Genomic DNA, 26315 nt, shown 5'->3' on the forward strand with positions numbered 1-26315 from the left:
TCTATAGCAATGTTATTAGATTACTATATATGTACAGAACTATTATTTGGTCAATGTATTTGAGTATTATGGCGGTATTTACTTAAGCTTTGTATGGCACTGCCACTTAGGTACTATACACAATATTATTTTTTCAGTTTACTGTATAGCAATGTCAGCAATGTATAGTGATGTTATCAGATTACTATGTGTAGATGAACTAAATACTTAGTCAATGTATTTTTGCCATTTGAGCACTACATGGCGGTATTTATCTAAATATTGTGCGACTTTCCACTTAGGTACTATCCAGAATATTATTTTTGCAGTTTATATCGGAGTCATCAATCTGTAGCAATGTAATTAAATTACTATATATGTACAGAACTATTATTTGGTCAAAGTATTAGAGCATTATGGCGGTATTTACTTAAGCTTTGTATGGCACTGCCACTTAGGTACTATACACAATATTATTTTTGCAGTTTATGTCAATGTCAGCAATGTATAGTGATGTTATTAGATTAGTTTGTGTGGATGAAGTAAATATTTAGTCAACATATTTTGTCATTTGAGCACTCCATAGCTGTATTTATCTAAATTTTGTGTGGCATTAACACTTAGATACTATAGAGAATATTATTTTTGCAGTTTATATCGGTGTCATTAATCTGTAGCGATGTTATTAGATTACTGTATACATACAGTGTTATTATTTGTTCAATGTATTTTACCATTTGAGCACTCTATGGCAGTATTTACTTAAGCATTGTGTGGCACTACTACTTAGGTACGATACAGAAGACTATTTTTGCAGTTTATTTCAATGTCAGCAATATATAGCGATGTTATTAGATTACTATGTGTGGATGAACTAAATACTTAGTCAATATATTTTTGCCATTTGAGCACTCTATGGCGGTATTTATCTAAATTTTTCATTTCCACTTAGGTACTATGCAGAATATTATTTTTAAAGTTTATATTGGTGTCATAAAACTATAGCAATGTTATTAGAGTACTATATATGACAGAGCTAATATTTGGTCAGTATATTTGAGCACTCTATGGCGGTATTTACTTAAGCTTTGCATGGCACTGCTATTTACTATACAGAATATTTTTTTCCAGCTTATATCAATGTTAGCAATGTATCGAGATCTTATAGATTACTATGTGTGGATGAAAAAAACACTTAGTCAATGTATTTTGCCATTTGAGCACTCTATGGCAGTATTTCTCTAAATTTTGTGCGGCATTTCCACTTAGATACTATACAGAATATTACTTTTGCAGTTTATATCAGTGTCATCAATATGTAGCAATGTTTTTAAAGTACTATATATCTACAGAGCTATTACTGTATTTGGTCAATGTATTTGAGCACTCTATGGCGGTATTTACTTACGCTTTGTATGGCACTGCTACTTAGGCACTATGCAGAATATTATTTTTTCAGTTTATATCACTGTCACCAATCTGTAGCAATGTTCTTAGACTACTAAAAATGTACAAAGCTATTATTAGATCAATGTATTTTATCATTTGAGCACTCTATGGCGGTATTTATTGAAGCATTGTGTGTCACTGCTACCTTGGCCCTAAACAGAATATTACTTTTACTGTGCAGAGTGCTGGCAAAAATGCATATTCTTATTAGACTAGTATGTATGGGGTTGTTAATTGTTCAAGCTATTTTGGTATGAGAGCAGTGTATGGCGGTATTTATTTATTCATTGTGTGGCACTGCTGCTTAGGTACTGTGCTAAATATTTTTTGGGATGGTAGCAAAGTAGACTTTTGTTATTAGATTAACTTTAAGCACTGAGTTATTCTTTGGTCAGTGTGTTTTGGTATTTGAGCACTCAATGGCGATATTTCCATGAACATGTGTTGCACTATAATTAGGAACTATACAATATATATTTTGCAATATATGGCGGTGGTGGTAGAATATAATATCTTATTTAGGCAACTACATGGAAGGTGTATTTGGCCGTACTGGCATTTAGAAAGCACAGTGTATGACGGCATTAATTACGCACTATATGGTATAGCTATTTATACATATCATAGGGGTGCTCTTCATTGAAAGATACCGCCCAGATTAAAACCCAACATGACACCCACCCTGCAGATGGATGGCGCTTACACCTTTTTTTAACCCTTAGTGGTCACCCTTAAGGAACCTGTTCTTTCGCCGCAGCACTACTCACAACACGTATTACCGCATCCATCCAATTCCTGAATTCTTCCATCTTTGAGTCCACAATTCAGTTTTTTCCCCCCTCAATAATTGATCGGATCGGTACTTCCCGGTAATCTGATCCGGGATCATGGGGCGATATATGTTTCTAGAGATCTAGAGGGCAAAGACTGAGGTCAGGAGGAGGCAGAGGCTTACCAGCTGACCTCCTTCACAGCTCATTTGCATATTTAAAGGGGAAGTACACTTTTTTTGGTGAGATTTTTCCTCCCTATCTTTTTCCTCCTCAGTTCATAATAGGCTGAGAGGCCAGTTACAAGAGCCTCTGCTTGCTGTCAGTGAATGGAAAAGCTTTCCCAACCCACATCACAGCTGAATATGTGTTACAATTGCATCCAGTCTAGACAATCCTCTGTGAGGCTACTACATCAGCAGCGGTTTGTTACAGTGTATCAGTGCAGGCTGATGCCTCTATTACCCGTCAGGTCCCTGTGAATATTTCATGAGCGTGCATCTCCACGATTAATCAGCCTTTAGGGTCATCACAATCCTCTTCCCCGTACCGGAGAGGAAGCAATTACTTGGCGCTTGATGCAGAGCGTTGTGCTTGTTTTGCAATGCTCTGCAGAATAACAACGCGCTGCGGAATTACAAGGACGCGTCCTGCCAGACCTTATTACTGCGCCACTATCCTGAATACATCTCACCCAATGTATTCTGATCTACAGAGAGAACCATCCGTGTATGGGAAAACATATCTCCATATAGGAAGCCTCCGCTCATTTAAAGGGGAGTTCCATATTCTCACCATGTCCTTACAGGAGACCAATCAGTACAAAGGTCCCTTTAATCAGCGGCATATACAATTTCTATGACTTGTACAAAGCAGAAAAATTTGGGCAAGGGGGCGGTTATGTTATGATGGCAAGTTGGGACCACTGCAGATAGGGCTGGATTTAGAGGACAGCAGACTGAGCAAGTGTATTGGAGACCCCATAACTATAGGAACCCAAATGAGCCACCTAAGGGTTTATCAGCATTATTTACAGCATTATTGTGATCTTATTCAGAAATAGCATTGCTGTATATTGTAGCACTATATGGCAGTATTTTCTAGATAATATTTGCATATATTGGGGATATTAGATGGCGGTGATGTGTATTTCGGTATTATCTTAGCATTATATGATGGTGTTATTTGGGACATGTATAGCAGTATTATCTTAGCAGTATATGGTGCTGTTATTTGGGATATGTATAGCAGGATTATTTTAGAATTATATGGTGGTTTTATATGGGGTATATACTGCAGTATTATCTTAGCATTATATGATGGTGTTATATGGGATATGTATAGCAGTATTTCCTTAGCATTATATAGTGATGTTATTTGAGATATATATGGCAGTATTAATTACCTTAGCATTATATGGTAATGCTATATGGGATATGTATAGCAGTATTATCTTAGCATTATATGGGGATATTATTTGAGATATATATGGCACTATTATCTTAGCATTCTATGGTGGTGTTATAATGGATATATATAGCAGTATTATTTTAGCATTATATAATGGTGTTACGTGGGATATAATAATAATAATAATATAATAATCTTTATTTCTATAGCGCCAACATATTCCGCAGCGCTTTACAATTCAGGAGGAACATATACATATCATATACATAAACATATACAAACAAGTAACAATTATAGAGGATACAATATTTAAAAGGAATATATATTTATTTAAAAGGATATATATTTCAATATTTTCTTAACATTATATGGTTGTATCATTTGAGATATGCATGGCAGTGTTAATTATCTTAGCATTATATGGTAGTGTTATATGGTATATGTATAGCAATAATTATCTTAGCATTATATAGTGGTGTTATATGGGATATGTATAGCAGTATTATCTTAGCATTATATGGTGGTATTATACGGGATATGTAGAGCAGTATTATTTTAGCATTATATGGTGGTGTTATATGGGATAGGTATAGCAGTATTATTTTAGCATTATATAGTGGTGTTACATGGGATAAGTATAGCAGTATTATTTTAGCATTATATAGTGGTGTTACATGGGATAAGTATAGCAGTATTATTTTAGCATTATATAGTGGTGTTATATGGGATATGTATAGCAGTATTATTTTAGCATTATATAGTGGTGTTACATGGGATATGTATAGCAGTATTATTTTAGCATTATATAGTGGTGTTACATGGGATAGGTATAGCAGTATTATTTTAGCATTATATAGTGGTGTTACATGGGATAAGTATAGCAGTATTATTTTAGCATTATATAGTGGTGTTACATGGGATAAGTATAGCAGTATTATTTTAGCATTATATAGTGGTCTTACATGGGATAAGTATAGCAGTATTATTTTAGCATTATATAGTGGTGTTACATGGGATATGTATAGCAGTATTATTTTAGCATTATACAGTGGTGTTATATGGGATATGTATAGGAGTATTATCTTAGTATTATATGGAAGTGTTATATGGGCTGTAATGTCTCATATTATCGGTGCATGTCCCCTCTGAAATGTAAAGTGCGGTGGAATATGTTGGCGCTATAGAAATAAAAATTATTACTGTATATCTAATACATAATTACATTCAGCTTCAATTAATTCCCCCTATTAATAAGAGGCGCTTCTCCTTGATATGTTGCACAGGCCAGTCATTTTCTTTATAAAACTAGTGGTGACTACCTTCACCCACTTGAGGTGATAATGTTACCAATAAGCTAAACATGCACCCCTGCTTCCAAACAGATCTTCATATGCTACATGGTCATCAAGGATATTTAAAGGGAAACCCTCCTTTTATAAAACAAAACCATAAAATTTTACAGTAAAAAGCTCCTAACAATGTTGAGTACCGCAATCGTTTCTACTCCAAGCCCATTTAAAGCTACAATCAGATTTCTGCTGGCTGGAAAAGAGCAGTGCATTGTGGGAGCTCAAGGATCACAGAATGGAGCTCTTTGGTCACATGACTGACTGCGCAGTGGAGAACACTCATGGTCTGTCGCTAACGGCGACCAATAGAATCCTGAATGCTCAACATTCCAAGTAGATTTAAATTGAGGAATGTTGTCACTAGGAGCGGTGCTCTTTAAATGGACATTCCCTTTAAGTGGTTGAGCCATGTTCGCTGATTACAAAGTCATTAATTTTACAGAGCGGAACCCTTGATTACATGACATTATAAACCCTATTCACTCGTCTACTTCAGATCCTGCACGTCTTAAAGTGTTGAAGCTGGAAAGCCGGGGGGATTAGCGTGTGGTGGTAAATTAATATTTCGTAAGGAGAAGCAAAATCACACAGGTATCATCCTGCTGCTTCTTCAAGATACTCACAGAGCTGAAGTGGCTGCATCTCCAGGGATATATTAACTGTCTCCTGTTTTACCTATTACTTAGGATCTGCCGATATTCCGGCAGTCTTGTATAAGACCGGTCAGGTCCTCACGTTCAGCCATATGGAGAATAATGAATGAGTCCCAATGAGTTGTTCTTGCGGAATTCTTTGGTTTATTCCCTGGCTCCGCCCCTGAGCAAATATACAAATGAACTACATTTTTTTTATATATATATATATATATATATATATATATATATATATGTACAATACAGAGCAAAAGTTTGGACCCACCTACTCATCTCTAGAACAACTGTTGTTAGGAGGCTTTGTGCAGCGGGCCTTCATGGTAAAATAGCTGCTAGGAAACCACTGCTAAGGACAGGCAACAAGCAGAAGAGACTTGTTTGGGCTAAAGAACACGAGGAATAGACATTAGACCAGTGGAAATCTGTACTTTGGTTTGATGAGTCCAAATTTGAGATCTTTGGATCCAATCATCGTGTCTTTGTAGAAAAGGTGAACGGATGGACTCTACATGGCTGGTTCCCACCGTGAAGCATGGAGGAGGAGGTGTGATGGTGTGGGGGTGCTTTGCTGGTGACACTGTTGAGGATTTATTCAAAATTGAAGGCATACTGAACCAGCATGGCTACCACAGCATCTTGCAGCGGCGTGCTATTCCATCCGGTTTGCGTTTAGTTGGACCATCATTTATTTTTCAACAGGACAATGACCCCAAACACACCTCCAGGCTGTGTAAGGGCTATGTGTCTAAGCAGGAGAGTGATGGGGTGCTACGCCAGATGACCTGGCCTCCACAGTCACCAGACCTGAACCCAATCGAGATGGTTTGGGGTGAGCTGGACCGCAGAGTGAAGGCAAAAGGGCCAAAAAGTGCTAAGCATTTCTGGGAACTCCTTCAAGACTGTTGGAAAACCATTTCCGGTGACTACTTCTTGAAGCTCATCAAGAGAATGCCAAGAGTGTGCAAAGTAGTAATCAAAGCAAAAGGTGGCTACTTTGAAGAACTTAGAATATAAGACATATTTTCAGTTGTATCACACTTTTTTGTTAAGTAATTCATTCCACATGTGATAATTCATAGTTTTTATGCCTTCAATGTGAATCTACAATTTTTAGAGCTATGAAAATAAAGAAAACTCTTTGAATGAGGTGTAGCCAAACTTTTGGTCTGTACTGTATATACATATATATAAAGAGCTCCAAATCTCCTGCACAGGCTATAGTTAAGGTCCCTAAACAGTTCCTGTTACTTCCCATACTAAATATGTCCAATAAAAAAAGCATTTTAATGCCTGCTCATGCTATATTAAAATTACTGTTCTGGAGTCAAGGGGGTGGAGCCATTAGTGGCAAGGAATGCAAAGCTTAAAAAGCCACCTTGATTGACATCCCCCAAAGAAAGGGCATGTTATCTTAAGCCCTCCTGAAATCCTGTGCATGCACCATTGTGTACCGCCATCTTCTAGTTCCAATGTACATGCACACTCAACTTTACTGAGCATGCACTGGAATGAGCAGATAACAGTAAATTAGCGGGATTTCCAATAGACTAGAGAAGGCACAACCTGTCCTTAGAATGGGTGGATTTTGATCATGACCATCCTTTTCTTCAGAGCAGTTTCACCTCCTTAACTATAAGAAAGGCAATTTATACATAAAACATTAAAGCCTTAAAAAAGCTTTTTTTTCTAATGATCATATTACCTGTGAAAAAGCAAAACAGTTAAAATAATGGAGTGATGGTGGATTGGGGTCGTAAACCCAGATTTCACAATTCTGGTTACCAGCATCCACCACTAGGGGTAGTTAAGGAGCTTGCTGCATACAGGGTTATTAGCACCAGGCTCCCCCTAGTGGTAGCTACATGCACAATAATGGTTTAATAAACCTTATAGATATCTAATCTATTGTGTGTTCACCTTTAAGACTACAATGTAGAGAAACCCCCTGAGGAAAGGATCGCTGAAACGCGCGTCGGGGCATTGCGGTGTACTTTGGAGCCTTCACAGACCACTTAAGGTATAATTCTCCTTGTAAATCAAACAAACATTAATCATATTTTACTACATAGGATCATTATACCATCATCTTTCTCATATATGACATATGATTTGGATATTTAATCTTGCACTGTGCACTTTGTCATATATTATGGATAGATATTTAGTTTAATAAGTGATCTTGGCACTATGCACTTTATTTTCCTAGTAAAACTAGTAAAAATTTATGGGACTTTTTTTCATGCCTTGTATTTATATGGACTTGTAAAGAATACTTATTTTAATTATTGAATAAAAATAAGAATTTTAACGCTATTTACACCATCATTTCCCTTATTTATTTCTTTAATCCTCACGGATTTCTATCTGAAGGCATTTTTGATGTTTATTGAAATTTAATGGTGATCTTTATACGGAAATTTTGATTCTTATTTACAATGTAGAGATGTAGCAGAGCTGAATTTGTCATTGATTAGGAATATATCGTACATTCAAAAATTGCATCTCTGTGAATTGAGAATTATTTTGGAAACAGGAGCTGTAAAGACGTGACCAGCGATGTCGAATTGTAACTTTCATAACGAAATAATTATCTTAATGAACGCATTTTTATGGGGTAATTATGGCTCTTGTGTAATTGCGGCGGCACAGAGGCACAGTTAGCGGTAACCTCAGCATGACTTCTACAATGGGTCATTAAATTATTTATTGTCGGACACCCGCAAGCTTCTGCTAGGTCCCCAATCTCATTTTTATTTTACATTTTATTGTTTGTATTGCATCATATTATTTAAATTTAAAGGGCCGGTACATTTTTTTTTAAAGTTTCTATGTTAGAGTCAGTCTTTACTGATGCTCTGTAATTCATATCATGTTAATGCCTCTTTCCTGCTTCATCTCTTGATTGCCGTCTTGGAAGCCAGATATAATCTTGCCTGTGAGCTAATTAGCGATAGCGGGACAAATTAAATTTTACAGCACATTTGAAAAGTGACGGCACGCTGAAACTAATCGGGAGAGAAACCGGGAGATAGTTGGGCAAGTCATTTCCGCAAGCGGTTCTATTATTATATGTGACAGTACACTTTACAGGCTGTGGGAGGCAATTCATAGAAAGTGTTCGTAGTTCTAATTGCGGCTGGGAATATCTATCTCAGTGACGATGAGATCATAAAGATCCTTTATATACAGTAACATTATTGGAAAATCAGTACCTCCAACATGGGAAAGTAAGTACACCCCAAAGAAATGAGCATAAGCAATAGGAAACGCACAGCACAAAACTTTCCTGGATGTCTCAAGTCATGATAATACTGATCACAGGTCCATATCTTATGGGCTTTATTGGTGATCCTTGGTGATCCAGCATTGACTGATCAAGTGACTTGTTACCCATCTCCAGTTCTTCGTTCCTGTTGACAAACAGGTGAGCAGGGTTCACATCTGATGACAAATCAAGTTTTGAATTCTTCTGTGATGTTCTAGCATCCATATCTGATGGTTTGTTGGTCAACCTTGGTGATCTTGTGATCAGTTATGGTGATTTGTTTCTTATCTGGAAATCCAGTTGTCCCTGTTGACAAATTGGTCTTTTCTCACATTCATGATGATTTCTTGATCATCCTTGGTGACCCAACAGTCAATCATAGTGATTGAGTAACTTGTCTTTCATCTTACTTAAAGGTTGACAAATTGGTCAGCAGTCTCCACAATTGATCGCAAAAGCAGTTTTGAATTCTTCTGTGAGGTTCTAGCATCCATATCTGATGGTTTGTAGGTCAACCTTGGTGATCTTGTGATCAGTTATGGTGATTTGTTTCTTATCTGGAAATCCAGTAGTCCCTGTTGACAAATTGGTCTTTTCCCCACATTCATGATGATTCTTTGGCTATCCTTGGTGACCCAGTAGTCAATCATAATGGTTGAGTAACTTGTCTTCCATCTTAGTTATGGTTGACAAAGTGGTCAGCAGTCTCCACAACTGATCATGAAAGCTGTTTTGAATTCTTCTGTGAGGTTCTAGCATCTATGTATGATGGTTCACTGGTCAACCTTGGTGATCATGTGATCATTTATGGTGATGTACTGATTTGTTTCTTATCCGGGAAACCTGTAGTGCCTGTTGACAAATTGGTGTTTTTCCCACGTTCATGATGACTTCTTGGTCACCCTTGGTGACCCAACAGTCAATCATAGTGATTGAGTAACTTATCTTCCATCTTAGTTGTTGACAAATTGATCAGCTGGATCCATATCTAATTAGGAAAGTGGTTTCTGTTTCTCTGAGGATTTAGTATCCATATTTGATGGCTTATTGGTCATTCTTGGTCATCTTGTGGTCATTCATGGTGATGGAGTGGTTTATCTCTCACCTGGTTATCCAGTAGTTCCTGTTGACAAATTGGTCCTTCTTCCATAATCATGTAGATCTCATCTGTCAATCTTTGTCATTCAATAGTCAATCAAGGTGATCAAGTAGTTTGTCTCTCACCTTGTGATCCAGTGCTTACTTCTTCTTGATGAATTTACCATTCCCCCACAATCATGTATGAACATCTGATGATTTCTTGGTCATTCGTGGTGATCATGTGGTTTGACTCTCACCTGATTATCCAGTAGTCCCATTTCACAAATTGATCTTTCTTCCACGATCATGATGATCTTGGTAATTCAGCAGTCAGTAATGGTGATCATGTGATTTATCTATCATCTGTTGATCCAGTGATTAGTTCCTCTTGATAAATTGGTTATTTCCCCATGATCATCTATCCATATCTGATGTTTGATTGGTTATGTTTGGTGATCCTGCAGTCAGTCATGTTGATGGAGTGGTTTCTTCTTCAATAAGTGATCCATTGGTTAGTTCCTCTTGACAAACTGTTTCTTTGCTTACAATAATGTGTCTATATCGGATGACTTATTGCTCATCCTTGTTGATCCAGCAGACATTCACAGTGATGGAGTGGTTTGTCCTTCATTTAGTGATCTACTGCTTAGTTCCTTTGTATATTGGACAGTAGGGTCCAAAACTGTCAAGAAAGTGGTTTTGTATTATTCTTTGAGTATCTGGCATTCTTATCTAATAGTTTATTGCTTATCTTTGGTGATCCAGCAGTTACACATGGGGATCAATTGCTTTATCTGCCATCTGGTGATCCAGTAGTCCTTATTGACAAATTGGTCCCTCTCCAATGATCATGTGATGGTTTGTTTGTTGTCTTTGGTGATCCAGAAGTCATTTGTCTGTCATCTGGTGATCCAGTATTCGCTTTAGATTAATTGGTTGTTCCCAGACAATCTGGTGTTAATATCTGTTGGTTTACTTATCTTTAGTGGTCCAAGAGTTTTGCTTTCATTTGGTGATCCAGTGCTCTAGTGCTCACTCTCTGCTACCAAACTGGTTCTTCCCTGCCCATCATGTGGTTTGTTGTGTTTTCCTTGGTGATCCAGCTGGCATCTATGCTCATTGTGAGGTCTGTCACTAATTAAGTGATCCATATCTTTACTGCTCACTCTCTGTTGACAAACTGACCCATCCCTGAGAATACCCGCCCTGTGATCATCCTTGGTGATTGCTTGATATGGTAATCAAGGGCTTTGTTTGTATTGACAAATTGGTCAACAAGATCCATATTGGAGCATGCAAAGGATTCATTTGCTTTTTCCTGAAGTACTAGTAGCCATATCTGAGGGTGTCTTGGTCCTTCTGGAGAATCCAGCATTCATCCATGGAGATCAAGATATTTGTCCCTCATCTGGTGATCCAGTATTTGGTCCCTGATATAAAATTGGTCAACAGGATGCATTTCTGATCATAAAAGTGTTTTTTTTTATTTTGGTTGAGGATCTAGTCATTTATTGGTCATCCTTGGTGTCCCCTGTTTGGTTTTCCAATGTTGTAGGAGTCATGGAGCTCGGTAAGTCCATGATGCCCCAGATTCTTCAGACAAGGATCAGTGTAGAAGAGGAAGGATCCACTGTCATCTGTTTCTTCCTCTATGAACAATAAACCTTCATAAGTAGTAGATGTAAGTTACTAGAAACAATTCTCATCATGTCCCGGCCCTGAGATTTCTCTAAGTAATAAAACTTGCCATCTTCATCGCGGCTAGAAAGTGATAATAGACCCTTTAGTGTGACCATCCTGTGACCTCTTACTAACTTTACCTCATCATTGTACTAGTCCTAGCCAGTTATTAGGGGCCTCAATATCCAGAAACTTCCATGTTCTCATGAATATTCTTATTTTGCACAGTATTTCACCACTTTGAGCAGTTTTTCCATCAAAAGCGATCTGGAAGATGCTACCAGTCAGCCATTGTGAACTCCAGAGCTGAGGGCACCCAGCCACCATTGGTACACGACCTGCTCTTTTCTACCTTTTTTCCTCTCCCTTCATGTTGATCCCTGTAGTTTCCTGCATTCTGTATGTGCTGTGTTAGTATACCAGGGGAACAGACTTTTATCGTTAAAGGGAAGGTGTTGTAAAAAAAAAAGATCAATAACTGAAAAAATGCAAAGTATTAATGTTTTCATGTTTTGTTTAAATATTATTTGTTTTTAATTGAGCAAAATATAAAAAAAAAATAAAAGTTTGATATTTTCCACTCTTAAACACTAGGGGGAGCAGCTGCTGAAATCCGACTGTAGAAGTACTGTAGAACTAGCTCACATTACAGCTGCAGTAAAAGTGGGTGGATTCTGCTCTCCTTTGTGTGATGTCACCTCCCCCTCAAAATTTGGGTGTTTCCAAAAGGATAAGAGAATGAAGTTTAGGATCACAGTGCGGAGCCATTTTGTTGGTGGCCACAAAGTGATACTAATATGTCTAAGGTATCACTGAGGACCGCTGGCATCGGGCGCCACTGTATACTACACCCCAATGTCTACTGCGCTCCGCTCTATACCGCGTCCCCCACCCCAATGTCTACTGCGCTCCGCTCTATACCGCGTCCCCCCACTGTATACTGCGCTCCACTGTATTACGCCCTTCTCAGTATACCGCGCTCTTCTGTTTACTGTGCTCTGCTGTATTCTGCACACCTCTTTATACCGCGCTCTGCTGTATTCCATGCTCCTCAGTATACCGCGCTCCGCTGTATTCCACTGTATACTGCGCTTCTTAGTATACTGTGCTCCGCTGAGCTGAGGAGAGGAGTTCTGAGGTGAGCACACGAGAGTGGGGGGAGTGACGGGGGGTAGGGTGGAGTGGCGGCAAGGGGGAAGCGGTGGCAGGATGGGAGGGGGAAGGTAGCAGCCGATACTCACACATCCCGAACGTGTGACAGGGGGAAAGTTCAGCACAAAGCATACACTGTGAGCTCCAGAATGATGGCGGTGATCTCCTCCCTCTGTTGTGATCTGGACAGCCCAGGGGGCAGCTCCCACCAGAAGCAGTGTCAGTGTTAGAAAATAGGGTAGTAGCCCGACAACTGACTGTTATGCACAGGGGCTGCCGTATTTAAGGTAACTGGTCGTTACACACATCAAATCCAAGATGGCAGCGCCCAGTGTTTCAGTAAAACTCGAATTAAATAAAAACTAAACAAACAGTGAGTTTAATTTTGGATAAAAAAGACTTGATTCCATAATCACTATTATTAATACAAAAATAAAAAAATGCAACCCCTTCCCTTTAAGTTCCATCCACATAACAGCCCACAGATGAATATTTGTGCTTTTCGTTTTTGGGGTTTCTGGCCTTTTAAATTGTACAGAATGTCATGTCTTGCCCGTCGCTCATCACCTTTGACACTGAGATGTCTACATTTCCTCTCACTAAGCAAAGACGAAAAAGTTGAAGAGGCGTAAAATCCTATTAGATTTCTTATTGATCAGCAGTCACTCAGCAGGAAAGTGGCCAAGATCCTTGTATTTTACCGCCTCAGTGCAAAGCCTTTCATCTGAGAGATAGCGGGCGTCTATCTCATACTTATCATCTATCTATCCCTCTATCTATCTATCTACAATTGAAACCAGAAGTTTCCCTCCACTCTCTATAAAGACACATCTGCAGGTTTTTCTCCATATTCGACATGAAATCAGGATAAACCTTTCCCGTTTTTAGGTCAATTAGGAACCAAAATTATTTATATTTGCCAAAAGCCAGAATGATGAGAGAGAGAATGTTTTGAAGCATTTTTATTACTTTCTGCAAAGTCAAAAGTTTCCATACATTTCATTAGTATTTGGTACCATTGCCCTTAAACTGAGTGACTTGGGTGAAACATTTTGGAAATCCTTCCACAAGCTTCTCACAATAGTTGGTAGGAATTTGGGCCCATTCCTCCTGACAGAACTGGTGTAACTGAGCCGTGTTTGTAGGTCACCTTTCTCGCACTGGCCTTTTCAGCTTTGCCCATAAATTTTCAATAGGATTGAGATCAGGGTTTTGTGATGGCCACTCCAAAACAATGACTTGTTATCCTTAAGCCACTTTGTAACCAGTTTGGCAGTATGATTTCGGGTCATTGTCTATTTGGAAGACCCATTTCCGCCCAAGTTTTAACTTCCTGGCTGACGTCTTGAGATGTTGCTTTACTATTGCCACATAATCTTCTTTCCTCATGATGCCATTTATTTTGTGAAGTGCACCAGTCAATCCTGCAGCAAAACAACCCCACAACATGATGCTGCCATCCCTGTGTTTCACAGTTGGGATGATGTTCTTAGGCTTCAAAGCGTCTCCCTTTTTCCTCCAAACATAATGATGGTCATTATGGCCAAACAGTTCAATTTTAGTTTCACCAGACTACAGAACATGTCTTTAAAAATTAAGGTCTTTGTTCCTGTGTGCATTTACAAACGTTATTCTGGCTTTTTTATGTTTCTTTTGGAGTAATGGCTTCTTCCTGGCAGAGTGGCCTTTCAGCCCATGTGGATACATTACTCATTTCACTGTGAATTTTGACACAATCTTACCAGCTTCTGCCAGCATCTTCACATGGTCTATTCCTTTTCTTCTTGGGTTGATATACACATGTGTGACCAAATCACATTCATCTCTGGTACACAGAACCCATCTCCTTCCTGAGTGGTATGATGGATGGACATTCCCATCTTGTTCGTATTTGTGTATAATTGTTTGTACAGATGAACGAGGCAGCTTCAGGTATCTGGAAATTGCACCCAAGGATGAATCAGACTTGTGCGAGTCCACAATTCTCTTCCTGAGATCTTGGCTAATTTCTTTTGACTTTCCCATGATGCTATACAAAGAAGCAGTGTGTTTCAGGTGTGCATTACAATACATCCACAGGTGTGTCTCTAATTAACTCAGATGTTGCCAATAAACCTATCAGAAGCTTTCAAAGACATGACATCATCATATGGGCGGTCCCGTATCGTTTAATGGAATAGTACTCTTAGTGTATGTAAACTTTTGACTTTACAGAAGATAATAAAAATGCCTTAAAACATTCTTTCTCATTATTCTTGCATTTGGCAAATATAGATCATTTTGGCTCCTAACTGACCTAAAACGGGAAAGGTTTATTCTGATTTCATGGCAGATAGTGGGAAAAACCTGTAGATGTGTCTTTTTAGATTGTGGATGTAAACGTCTGGTTTACTGTATCTATCTATCTATCCCTGTATTTATCCCTCCATCTATCCATCTATTTATCTATCTATCTATCTATCTATCTATCATCCTAGCATGATCTATGAAATTGAATTACAAGCCCATATTTATTACACCTTTATACCTCTCTCTGCAGATCTTCTGTATCCAGTGCCCCTCAAAGGGGGAGAGGGAGTAAGTTGGCCGAGGCATCTGCCATGCCTGGTGCGATAAGCACTGAAGTGGTTAAATCCATGGATTTCCGATGTCTCCCACAGCAATAAATTCCAGATGATCCCGGCTGCATGACTATAGATGACTGGCAGGCAGGTTATTTATAGAGCGGGTATATATATATATATATATATATATATATATATATATATATATATATATATATATAAACCTGTTGTCGTTGACTTAATTGATCCATTCCGCAAATGGACACTTCTAGAATAGTAACACTGACGACTGTAGGAGCGACGCTTTACATTCAGGGAAGAGAACTGGGGCCCCAGGGGCCAAACTGAGTCTGAGCCTCACAGGGCTTAAAGGGATTGTCCAGCCACAGCCTAATTATTGTATCATGAAAACTTGTATAACTTTCTAATATACTTTGTGTACTAGATCTTCAACAGTTTCTAGTTCTTTGCTTGTTGTCAGTGAATGGAAACATTCATGATTACCTGTAAAGACCCCAATCTTCCACAGCTGAAGGTCTGTTACAATTATAACCAGTGTAGACACATCAGCAGCTCAAATCTCTGACCTGATAATAATTAGTCACACTGTATCAGTGCAGGAGAAATCAATTTATGTGTTTATCTGAGTGTATAGATTGAACACAATGGTAACAAACCCTCAGCTGTGAGAAGTACCAGGTCCTGGCACTTCTTCAGTCTCTGAAAAAAAATTGGGAACTTTCCCATTCAATGACTGCAAGCGGAGATATTTATATACAGTACAAGTTACATTTTTGCACATGTAATGGCTTTCCTTGCTCTTATTAGAATATGCCCATTGTAGATTCAGACTGAAGGCAGAAAAACCTCGAAGAAGGTAAAACATATGGAAACAAGGAGTAAAGAAACATTTGTGAAATCCACCAGAATATATGTTATACCTTAAATTGTCCTGCTGGAAGACCCATGACCTAGAACGCAAACCCAGCTTTCTGACACTGGGCACTACATTGCAACCCAAAATCCTTTGGTACTCTTCAGATTTTATAATGTCTTGCACGCAATCCAGGCACCTAGTGCCAGAGACAGCAAAACAATCCCAAAACATCTTTGAGCCTCCACCATATATAACTGTAGGTATTGTGTTCTCTGTGTTCTTTTCTTTGTAAGCCTCATTCTGTTTACGGTAAAGAGTAGAATGATGTGCCTTACCAAAAAGCTTGGTCTCATCTGTCCACAAGACACCTTCCCAGAAGGATTTCTCCATACTCATGTACAAGTTGGCAAATGGCAGTCTAACTTGTTTATGTCTTTGTGTCAGCAGTGGGGTCCTCCTGGGTCTCCTCCATAGCATTTTATTTCATTCAAATGTGGGTGGATAGTTCACACTGACACTGATGACTCCCGAACCTGCAGGAGAGCCTGAATTTCTTTGGAACTTGATTGGGACTGCTTATTCACTTATCCACCATCCACTATCCTGCCTTGAAACCTTTCATCAATTATTCTCTGCTGTTTACATCCAGGTAGACTATCTACAGTGCCATGGGTTGCAAACGTGTTAATTATGTTGCTCACTGTGGACAAAATAAGATCAAGATCTCTGGAGATGGACTTGAACCCTTGAGAATGTTGATATTTTTCAACAATTTTGGATCTCAAGTCCTCAGACAGTTCTCTTCTCTTCTCCATGCTTAGTGTGGAACACACAGATACACAATGCAGATTGAGTCAACTTCTCCCCTTTTTATCTGGTTTCAGGTGTGATTTTCATATTGCTCACAACTCTTACTTGCCACAGGTGAGTTTGAATGAACACATATTGGTAACAAAGTTGTTTACCTACAATTTTGAAAGATGTAAACAATTTTGTTTGGCCAATGTTGGGGGTTTTGTGTGAAATTATGTCAAAGACATGTGTAATTGCAATAGTTTTCTGGGAGAAACTTCATTTTCTGGAACAATTTCAAGGGTGCCAACACATTCGGCCATGACAGTAGACCTTACATAACCTAGCAATGTTTTGGGTCATTGTCCTGTTACAAATGATTAACCCACTAAGTGAAAACCAGATGGGATGTCGTCACTGCAGAACACTGTGGTCAGCATGCTGGGTAAGGTGTCTTATTGAGAGAATTTACTAACAGTGATACTATCAAAGTGCCACACCAACACACACCAGCATATCTCCCCTCCATTCTTTACTGTGGACACTACACATGTAGAAACCATCTGCTCACTTTTTCTGCGTCATACAAAGACATAGTGGTTGGTCCCAAATATCTCACATTTTGACTCCACAGATCACAACACGTATTTCCACTGATCTGACGTTCAGTCCTTTTGTTGTTAGGCCCAAAAATAATTTATCATTGTTTGTGTTCCTCAGTAGCAGCTTCTTTGCAGCAATTCAATAGTAAAGACTGTTTCTCGCAGTCTTCTGTGGACAGTTAATATTGAGATGTGTCTGCTACTCAATGTCTGTGCATCATTTATGAAAACTGTTTTCTGGTGTGCTGTTGGTTTGTATTTTCTAAGGCTGATAACTCTGATGAACTTATGCTCTGCAGCACATGTAATACTTTGTTTTCCTATTCTGGGATGGTTCTCATGAGAGGCAATTTCATCATAGTGATTAATGATGAGGTTACTTACAAAGTTCTAGCAATGTCCTGGATTTACTGATCTTTATGTCTTGCAGTAATTATGGAATGCTGTTTCTTTTTACTTAGTTGAGTGGTTCCTGCCATATTCTGGCTTAGAACACTAGTGGAATAGGTCTCAGCACTGTATAGAGCTGTGGACTATCACTGCCTCTGCAAAACACACCTCATTGTCTAAAAATACTTTCTGAAGGCCAATGATTCAAAAAATGAACTCTTGACCAATTGACCTGTTCATTTGAAGCCATTTGAGATGATCACCTGATGAAACTGCTGGAGCCAAAGGAGGTGAAAAGTTGTCATGAGAGTAAAAAGGGGGGGTACTCTGAGGAATTTAAGGTGTAACACACATATTCTGGTTTGTTTCACACGTGTTTCTTTACTCCTTGTTTCCATTTGAGTACCTCATGGTTTTCTGCCTTCAGTTTGAATCTACAAAGTGCACATTCCAATAAGAATAAGAAGAATGTCCAGTATTGTATATGTAAGAAAGATGTCCGAACATACAGAATATCACTTTTTGCTGTGTATGGGTCTGTATAGCCACATACCGGTCACAGTGCCCATCCTGAAAGGTGACTATGAAAGTGTCTACAATGGGCACAGGATCAGGACATAGAGCAATGGAAGAAGGTGACCTGATGAATCTCATTTTCTTTTAAATCAATGTTCAGGAATAACCTCAGGAACATGACGATGAAGGTGACAACTTGTCTCAAAATTCCCCAGATTTCAATCCCATCAATCATTTGTGGGATAAGCTGGAAAATCATGTCCGATCTACAGAGGCCCGCTCCGAGCAACACAGAGGACAAAAGGGACAAGCTGCCGGATACCACAACACAGGACATGAGGAACATGTATACCACAGGAGAGGAGATCTTATGAAGGTCAGGCCTCGTTGGGTCAGAACTGGGAGGCAACACAATATCATAGATAAGATAGATAGGTAGATAGATAGATAGATGGAATAAACAGGCATCCTCCCTTATGTGCTTTGCTTCATATTTTGCCAAAAGAATCTATATATATAATTGCCTTATTCTGTCTGTCTGTCTGTCTGTCTGTCTGTCATGCTCCGAAATTGTGTCCTTACGGTGACACAAAGCTGATTGGCCGCTGGGCTCGCCATGGCCCCGCCCCCCACACGGATTGGCCTCTCTCCCCGGCTCTCTGCAGGCCCCGCCCCCCTCACGCAATGCACGCTCGCTCTGGCCCAACTGACACGGAGCCGCGACTCCCAGGTGAGTACACACACACGCATCAGATCACACTCACTCTCACACTCACTCTCACACACACCTCCCACATCACAACATGCTGGGATATCACTTGCTTCTACACCGGCTCCGTCAGGATCCCGGCAGCGCCAGACATAACCTTGCGATGCTGGGATCTTGACGGAGGCCGTGAAAGCTGGTAACCATTATAAACATCGGGTAACTAAGGTCCCTTAGTTACCCGATGTGTATCATAGTTACCAGTGTACACCGGCTCACACTCACACACACATCACACACACATCACATCGCATCCACACATCAAGGTCCTGCAGCGGCGGAAAATACAGACACATAACAGCACACACACATAACAGCACACACATACACACAAATCAGATCACACTCACACACACCTCACACATCACATCGCATCCACATACTCACAACATCCTGGGATATCGCTTGCTTCTCGGCGGCGGTACTGTGCTGTTAGCTTCCAGGACCTGCGGGAGGATCACATGGCCAGAAGCATGTGATACCTCCGGATGTTGTGAGTATAAGCGCGTATGTGCGATATCGTCAGTGTCTGTGTGTGTGAGTGGATGCGATCGGGTGTGTGTGAGTGGATGCGATCGGGTGTGTGTGAATGGATGCGATCGGGTGTGTGTGAGTGGATGCGATCGGGTGTGTGTGAGTGGATGCGATCGGGTGTGTGTGAGTGGATGCGATCGGGTGTGTGTGAGTGGATGCGATCGGGTGTGTGTGAGTGGATGCGATCGGGTGTGTGTGAGTGGATGCGATCGGGTGTGTGTGAGTGGATGCGATCGGGTGTGTGTGAGTGGATGCGATCGGGTGTGTGAGTGTCGGCAGAGGAGCACGGCGTGCTGGAGGAGGCTGGGAGCAGAGAGGCTGATCATGGGGAAGGCTGGGAGAGGGAGGCTGATGCTGGAGGAGGCTGGAAGGAGAGAGGCTGATGCTGGCGGAGGCTGATGCTGGGGGAGGCTGGAAGGAGAGAGGCTGATGCTGGTGGAGGCTGATGCTTGGGGAGGCTGATGCTGGGGGAGACTGGGAGCGGAAGGCTGATGCTGAGGGAGGCTGGGAGGGGGAGGCTGGGAGGAAGGAGGCTGGGAGGAGAGAGGCTGATCCTGGGGAAGGCTGGGAAGGGGAGGCTGATGCTGGGGGAGGCTGATGCTGGGGGAGACTGGGAGCGGAAGGCTGATGCTGAGGGAGGCTGGGAGGGGGAGGCTGGGAGGAAGGAGGCTGGGAGGAGAGAGGCTGATCCTGGGGAAGGCTGGGAAGGGGAGGCTGATGCTGAGGGAAGCTGGAAGGAGAGAGGCTGATGCTGGGGGAGGCTGGAAGGAGAGAGGCTGAGGCTGGGAGGAGAGAGGCTGATGCTGGGGAAGGCTGATGCTGAGGGAGGATGGGAGGGGAAAGCTGATGCTGGGGAAGGCTGGGAGGACGGAGGCTGGGAGGAGAGAGGCTGATCCTGGGGAAGGCTGGGAGAGGGAGGCTGATGCTGGAGGAGGCTGGAAGGAGAGAGGCTGATGCTGGCGGAGGCTGATGCTGGGGGAGGCTGGAAGGAGAGAGGCTGATGCTGGTGGAGGCTGATGCTTGGGGAGGCTGGGAGAGGGAGGCTGATGCTGAGGGAGGCTGGGAGGAGGGAGGCTGGGAGAGGTAGGCTGAGAGAAGAGAGGCTGATGCACACACACACACACACACACACACACACACGCGCGCACTGCACAACACACCACACACACACACACACACACTGGGAACCACAAACAACTGCCCTACACAGACACCCACACATACAGACAACGCTGCACACACACAACACCCAACACACAAACACCGCGGCACACACAAATATACGCACATACCGCACAACACACACATTGCACAAAACATACCTCCCCCCAAAACACACCACACACACACAAACCGCGCAACACACACACACAACGCTACAGACACACAGCGCTCCACAAACAACGCAACACACGCAACACATATACAACACTGCTCTCACCCCCGTCACACCCAGACAACACCCAGAACATGTACAGCGCCTACACAAACACTTGGTAACTACACACAACAACATCTCTATATATATATATATATATATAACAAAAATCATACATGAACTACACAATACGTAAATTCTAGAATACCCGATGCGTAGAATCGGGCCACCTTCTAGTGACAGTATAAATAGTGACAGTGACTGATCTAGAGGACAGATTTTGACCTTGCTTTATCTCCATTCTGGACAGAGTAATTGGAGGAACTTTATGCTGCTCTAAGCTTCCTCCAAGCTAATAGCCAAATTATCCTCCTGTGCCCTTCATCTTTACCTAAAGCTCCTCCTCACCCTCCAATAGTACTGGAGGATGAAGCAGAAGATGACAACGCCTCCTGGGAATATTTCTTGGCTTGGGATTTGAAACAAACAGGATGAATGAATACATGGAGAATTTTCTGTTGGCAGATATTAAGATGTGCTCCTGTGAAGAACTTCAAGATGGCAGAACCAGATGGTGGGTGGGTTCTTATGAAGTAGAGAAAATTTATAGAAACCAGTAGAAGGAGGTGTGATATGGAATATGTCGGAAGGAAGTTACCAATGAAATCTCTTTGAGGTGATTACCCATAGAAGTGCTTTTCCGGAAGGGTGGTGTTCTCAAAGAAAGTGCAGTCTTTTCAAAGAGTTCATCTACTGAGGTTTCACAGTACGCAATCCAGCCTTAATGGAGATTCTAAAATGAGGTAGCTTTGTAGGTCTCAATGTCAACGGAGAGCTTAAACACGTGATGTGTGTGGCGCCCCTGACCTGGTCAGGCACCACTGAGTACTGCACCCATGCTGGGGACAGTACAATACAGGTAATCCAGAAGGCTGACCGAGGTGTGACTACACAGGCGCATAGTGATCAGGTCTCACACATGTACCTTTGAGAGGACCCCTGGGGATCCCAGGAGGGGGAAAAGCCTTCACCTCCACTGGAATAGTGGAGGGGGCCAAAAGCCTCCATCTCCACTCAAGGGGTGTGGTAGAGAGCCTGGTTGCTAGGTGGCGTAGGCAGGCACAAGGGGAAAAGAGAAGGAGGAGTAAACAGTCTGAAGCAGAGTGTGGAGGAGTGAGGAGCATGAAGTGGAGCTCAGACAGGAGCAGCAGTGAAGGTCCCAGGAGTGAGCCGGTTCAGTGCAGAGTCCAGGGAGCTCCGAGAGGAGCAGACCCCTACCCCTGGGGCTGTTGCAGTCTGACAGCGTCCGCGCAGTGGCTACCGACGGGGGAGAACGGTCACCTAGGAGTGCTACCCGAAACCCATCTCCAGCTAAAGAGAGAGCACGGCGTGGGAAGTAAGGAGACTGCTAGGGAGTACCAGGCCCAAACGGGCGGCAGATCCCGGAGCGGGGATAGATCTACCTTTCCTCGCTAAACCTGCCGGTGTGGGGCCCTCAAAGCCCACACCACAACACCACAAAAGCCGCAGCCACGTAGCCACAGTTAGGGCCCATAGTTCACAGGAGGCAAGCAGCTGGAGTGATCTGGTCCAGGCGACAAGCAAACGGCAACTGAAGGGGAGAGAGGCTTCAGCAACTTCCCTGGGTGACCCCCATAGGGACTAAAAGTCGGGGTTACCCCAAACCACTAAGGGCTAAGGAAGGCGAGTCGGTAGTCACCATCATAAGTCAGCCTGAAGGATACCTGGTTCCAGCCTGGTTCATCCCAGCTACGCCCGGGTTACTCACCCTGCCATCAACTGTGAGTAAAACCCCTGAAAGACATCCTGCTTGTGTGGAGTTATTCTGCGCCTTGTGGTTCTACACACCTACACAGGGCCCTGGGGCTTGCCTCACTCTCAGGAGGCTACTGCACCCACCATCAGCCCCAGGCATCCCTTAATCTGCAGTGGCGGTCCCCACTGACCGCAATTCTGAGAGTGGCGTCACGACAAATAGAAGATTTCTTACCTGTGACAGGATCCAGCCGAGTGGAGTCCCTGAAGGTAATGCACCGACACAACACCTGTGGGGCTTCACATCTGCACCATTTCTTACTCACCAGGCATGTTCCTCCTCACAAAATTAACCAAGACCTCTCATTCATTCATATCTGTTGTTCTATGAAAGGTCTTCATCAAACTTAGGCTGATATTCCCTCATGAAGGCCAATAGAAGGCCCATACGAATTAGTACTGTGTGGAAGAACTTCACAGGTCAACATCAACAGGTCAATATCAGTGTCCTGACTTGAAAAGGATCCAAAACCTAAAACCCAAGATTAACATCAGCACCAGGCCTCATCACCATCCTTATGGCCCAAAGGACATGGAAAGCCTCAGAAGAAGAGCAGAGGTTTTGATTCTAGAATAGATACTTATGTTTACTATTCAGCACTGTATGGCACTATTTTTTTAGATATTTTTTGGGCAAAACTAAGCTTCATCTACTCCGTGGATAATGCACATAACAGAGACCAATGAACCGCTAAAATTTTAATGGGATTCGCTAGGTAGTTGTAATGTTAAATGAGGCATTAAAATGAAGGCCACCATGAGGAACGCATTAATTGGCAATGGAGGCTGCTAACGGAGCACCCTCTGAAAATGCAAACAAAGCCTTACCTGTGCCCATTATAGCAGTATTACAGTATTACTTAGTGACTATATGGTCATGTTATACATTAGCTTCTTCCAAAATATTAGGAGAATCCTCCTCATACACATTTGACCCGGAGGCCTATGTTATGGAGGTCATGAGTGTAAAGATGGTTCAGGGTTATTACCGGCTCATCCTTAGAACCCATTGCTGTTATTTCCATACTATGTTGGAGAATTTAAGTGGAACTCACAGTTTTCTTTCTACTTATTTTATGGAATTGTAGAATGATCAATTCTTTCATATACATATATTATGTAACTTGGGTAAGGGGAGGGAATGGCTGATCTTCCAGCTCCAAAAACATCTATTCTGACTACCCCATCACATTAATTGAATATGATTCCTATAAGGAGCGCTATACTGCCAGGAGGAGCAGCCAGAGGATTTTTTTTTCACCAATGCTTCTTCCGAAATTGCCACTGGGCCTGGTGGAAGTGGATTGTTATTAGGAAATTGTTCACAATACAGTCCCATAATGAAGTCATTGAAGTGACTGAAAATATGGAGTCTCCCTTAAAGGGGAGGTTAATAATACGATAAGTGCGCAATTTTCTACTTTGCACAGATATCTGGTCAGGGGAATATATAAGAAAGGGAAGGCTTACTATACAGCAAAGTTTACAGATGTTATAAACGTGGAATATCAATATTCTTAAAGGGACAGTAACTGAGAAATAATCTGCAAAAAATTGAGTTTATGTCTTCTTTTCTGCCCCTGGTAATGTAAGGGTTAAGCACAAATTACACATTCTGGCAGGTCCCCCTCATTAGCTATTATGCAATCATAAAAGGATCAGTAGCTACGAGCAGGCAACTGAGGGGTTAAGATATCTTGACAAAGGCCACGCTGCCAAGCTGTCACTTACCAGAGTCGGAGGTGCCCCTGCAGCCAGTGCAGAACCCGATACGAGCGCCTCCTCACTTGATGTCCCTGACACATGTCATGCCGATAGACTCCGACACATAGTCATAGTGATTGCTGGAGGACATGGAGCGACCCCAGGAAGAACATTGCAGGTGGGAGCCTCTTTTCTTAAAGGATGAGGTGAACCTGTAAAACTTCTTGTGACGGTTTTTCAGATATTCCCTGTAGTTTTTGGTGAGCAGGGTGTACAAGAAAGGGTTAATGCAGCTGTTGCTGTAGGTCAAGCAGGTGACCAGGTAGTTAATGCACTTTTGGGTTTGAGACGAGAGAGGAGGGGACATGTCGTAAAGTCGAATTAGCTGCCAGATCCAAAAAGGCAAGAAGCAAGCCCAGAAGACCAGGACAATGCTGAAGATCATAATTAGCACCTTCTGTTTTGGCGACCTCTTGTTCTCCTTTTTATTGATGGGGTTCCTCTGAGATTCCAGATAAGTCCTGGCCAACCTGGTGTACAGGTAGCCAATGATCATGCCTGGTGCCATGATGCTAGTGCTGAAGAGTACCGTCAAGTAAGTCCTGTAGGCATCCTCACTCCACGTTGGGGCGCACATTCTTTTCACCCCCTTCCCCTCTACTTCTCTTAGGGTCATCATGATCATCATTGGCAAAGTGAGAAGAAGAGAGAGCACCCACACGGCAATGGCCATGGACTTTCGATAGCCCTTGGACCTTCTGACCGTGTCCAGAGGTTTGGTGACGGCCATGTACCTCTCGGTACACATGACGGTGAGGGTAAATATGCTGGCGTGCATGGTAAAGAGGTCCAAACTGAGCAAAATCCGACACCCGATGTCCCCAAAGTACCAGTCTTTGACGAAAGAGGTGCATACAATGAACGGGATGCTGGACAGGTAGAGAAGGTCCGCCAGGGCCAGGTTGATGATGGAGATGTACATAGATGCAGCATACCTCATGGAGTGGCACATGACCACCAAGGTGTACACATTGCCCGCCATTCCAGCCACATACATCAGGGATAGGATGGTACCAAATGTTGCCGTGATAATTAATTCCTCCATGCTATACCCCCGAAGGTCCAGGTTAGAAAAGTTCCCCGGGCCGGAGGAGTTAGGCTCCATTTGAGTATCAGAGCAGCCGGCCCGGGGAAGGGACAGTCTTGTGGCGAAGACTGAGGTTTCTCGATAGCTAGAAACTGCAAAGGAGAGAGAGAGAGAGAGAGAGAGAGACAACGGGAGGGAGGGGGAGGAGAGAGGTTGTGACGACAGCAGGGCTCTCCCTCACTATCTTCTCCATCCTTCTCTATCTTACTTTACAGATCCCTTGTTTCTTCCCTTCCTTTGTGTCTGGCTCTTGTTCGGCTCTGATTCCTTCATTTTTTCCTTGTGTCACATTTTCCACCCCCCCACACTGGCTTGTTTGTCCTCTACTCCTACTGCACTTGTCTCATTCTTCCCACTCTTTGTCCTTCACATCTCTATTTCCATCTATCCCTGTAACTTTTTGAAATGTTTCCTTCTTACCC

General features: G+C 42.0%; 1 protein-coding gene across 1 annotated transcript in view; it reads right to left on the bottom strand.

The window, feature by feature from the left end:
* LOC142311861 (urotensin-2 receptor-like) overlaps nt 1-25980 on the bottom strand; it is a 31465-nt gene extending 5485 nt beyond the window's left edge. Inside the window, exon 1 of the mRNA XM_075350664.1 lies at nt 24774-25980. Coding sequence (XP_075206779.1) covers nt 24826-25911 — 1086 coding nt within the window. The 5' untranslated portion in view covers nt 25912-25980 and the 3' untranslated portion in view covers nt 24774-24825. The remainder of the gene's footprint in view (nt 1-24773) is intronic.
* Nucleotides 25981-26315: the final 335 nt, after the last annotated feature.

The sequence above is a fragment of the Anomaloglossus baeobatrachus genome, chromosome 5 (assembly GCF_048569485.1).
Source record: "Anomaloglossus baeobatrachus isolate aAnoBae1 chromosome 5, aAnoBae1.hap1, whole genome shotgun sequence".
In the NCBI taxonomy this organism is placed as follows: Eukaryota; Metazoa; Chordata; class Amphibia; order Anura; family Aromobatidae; genus Anomaloglossus; species Anomaloglossus baeobatrachus.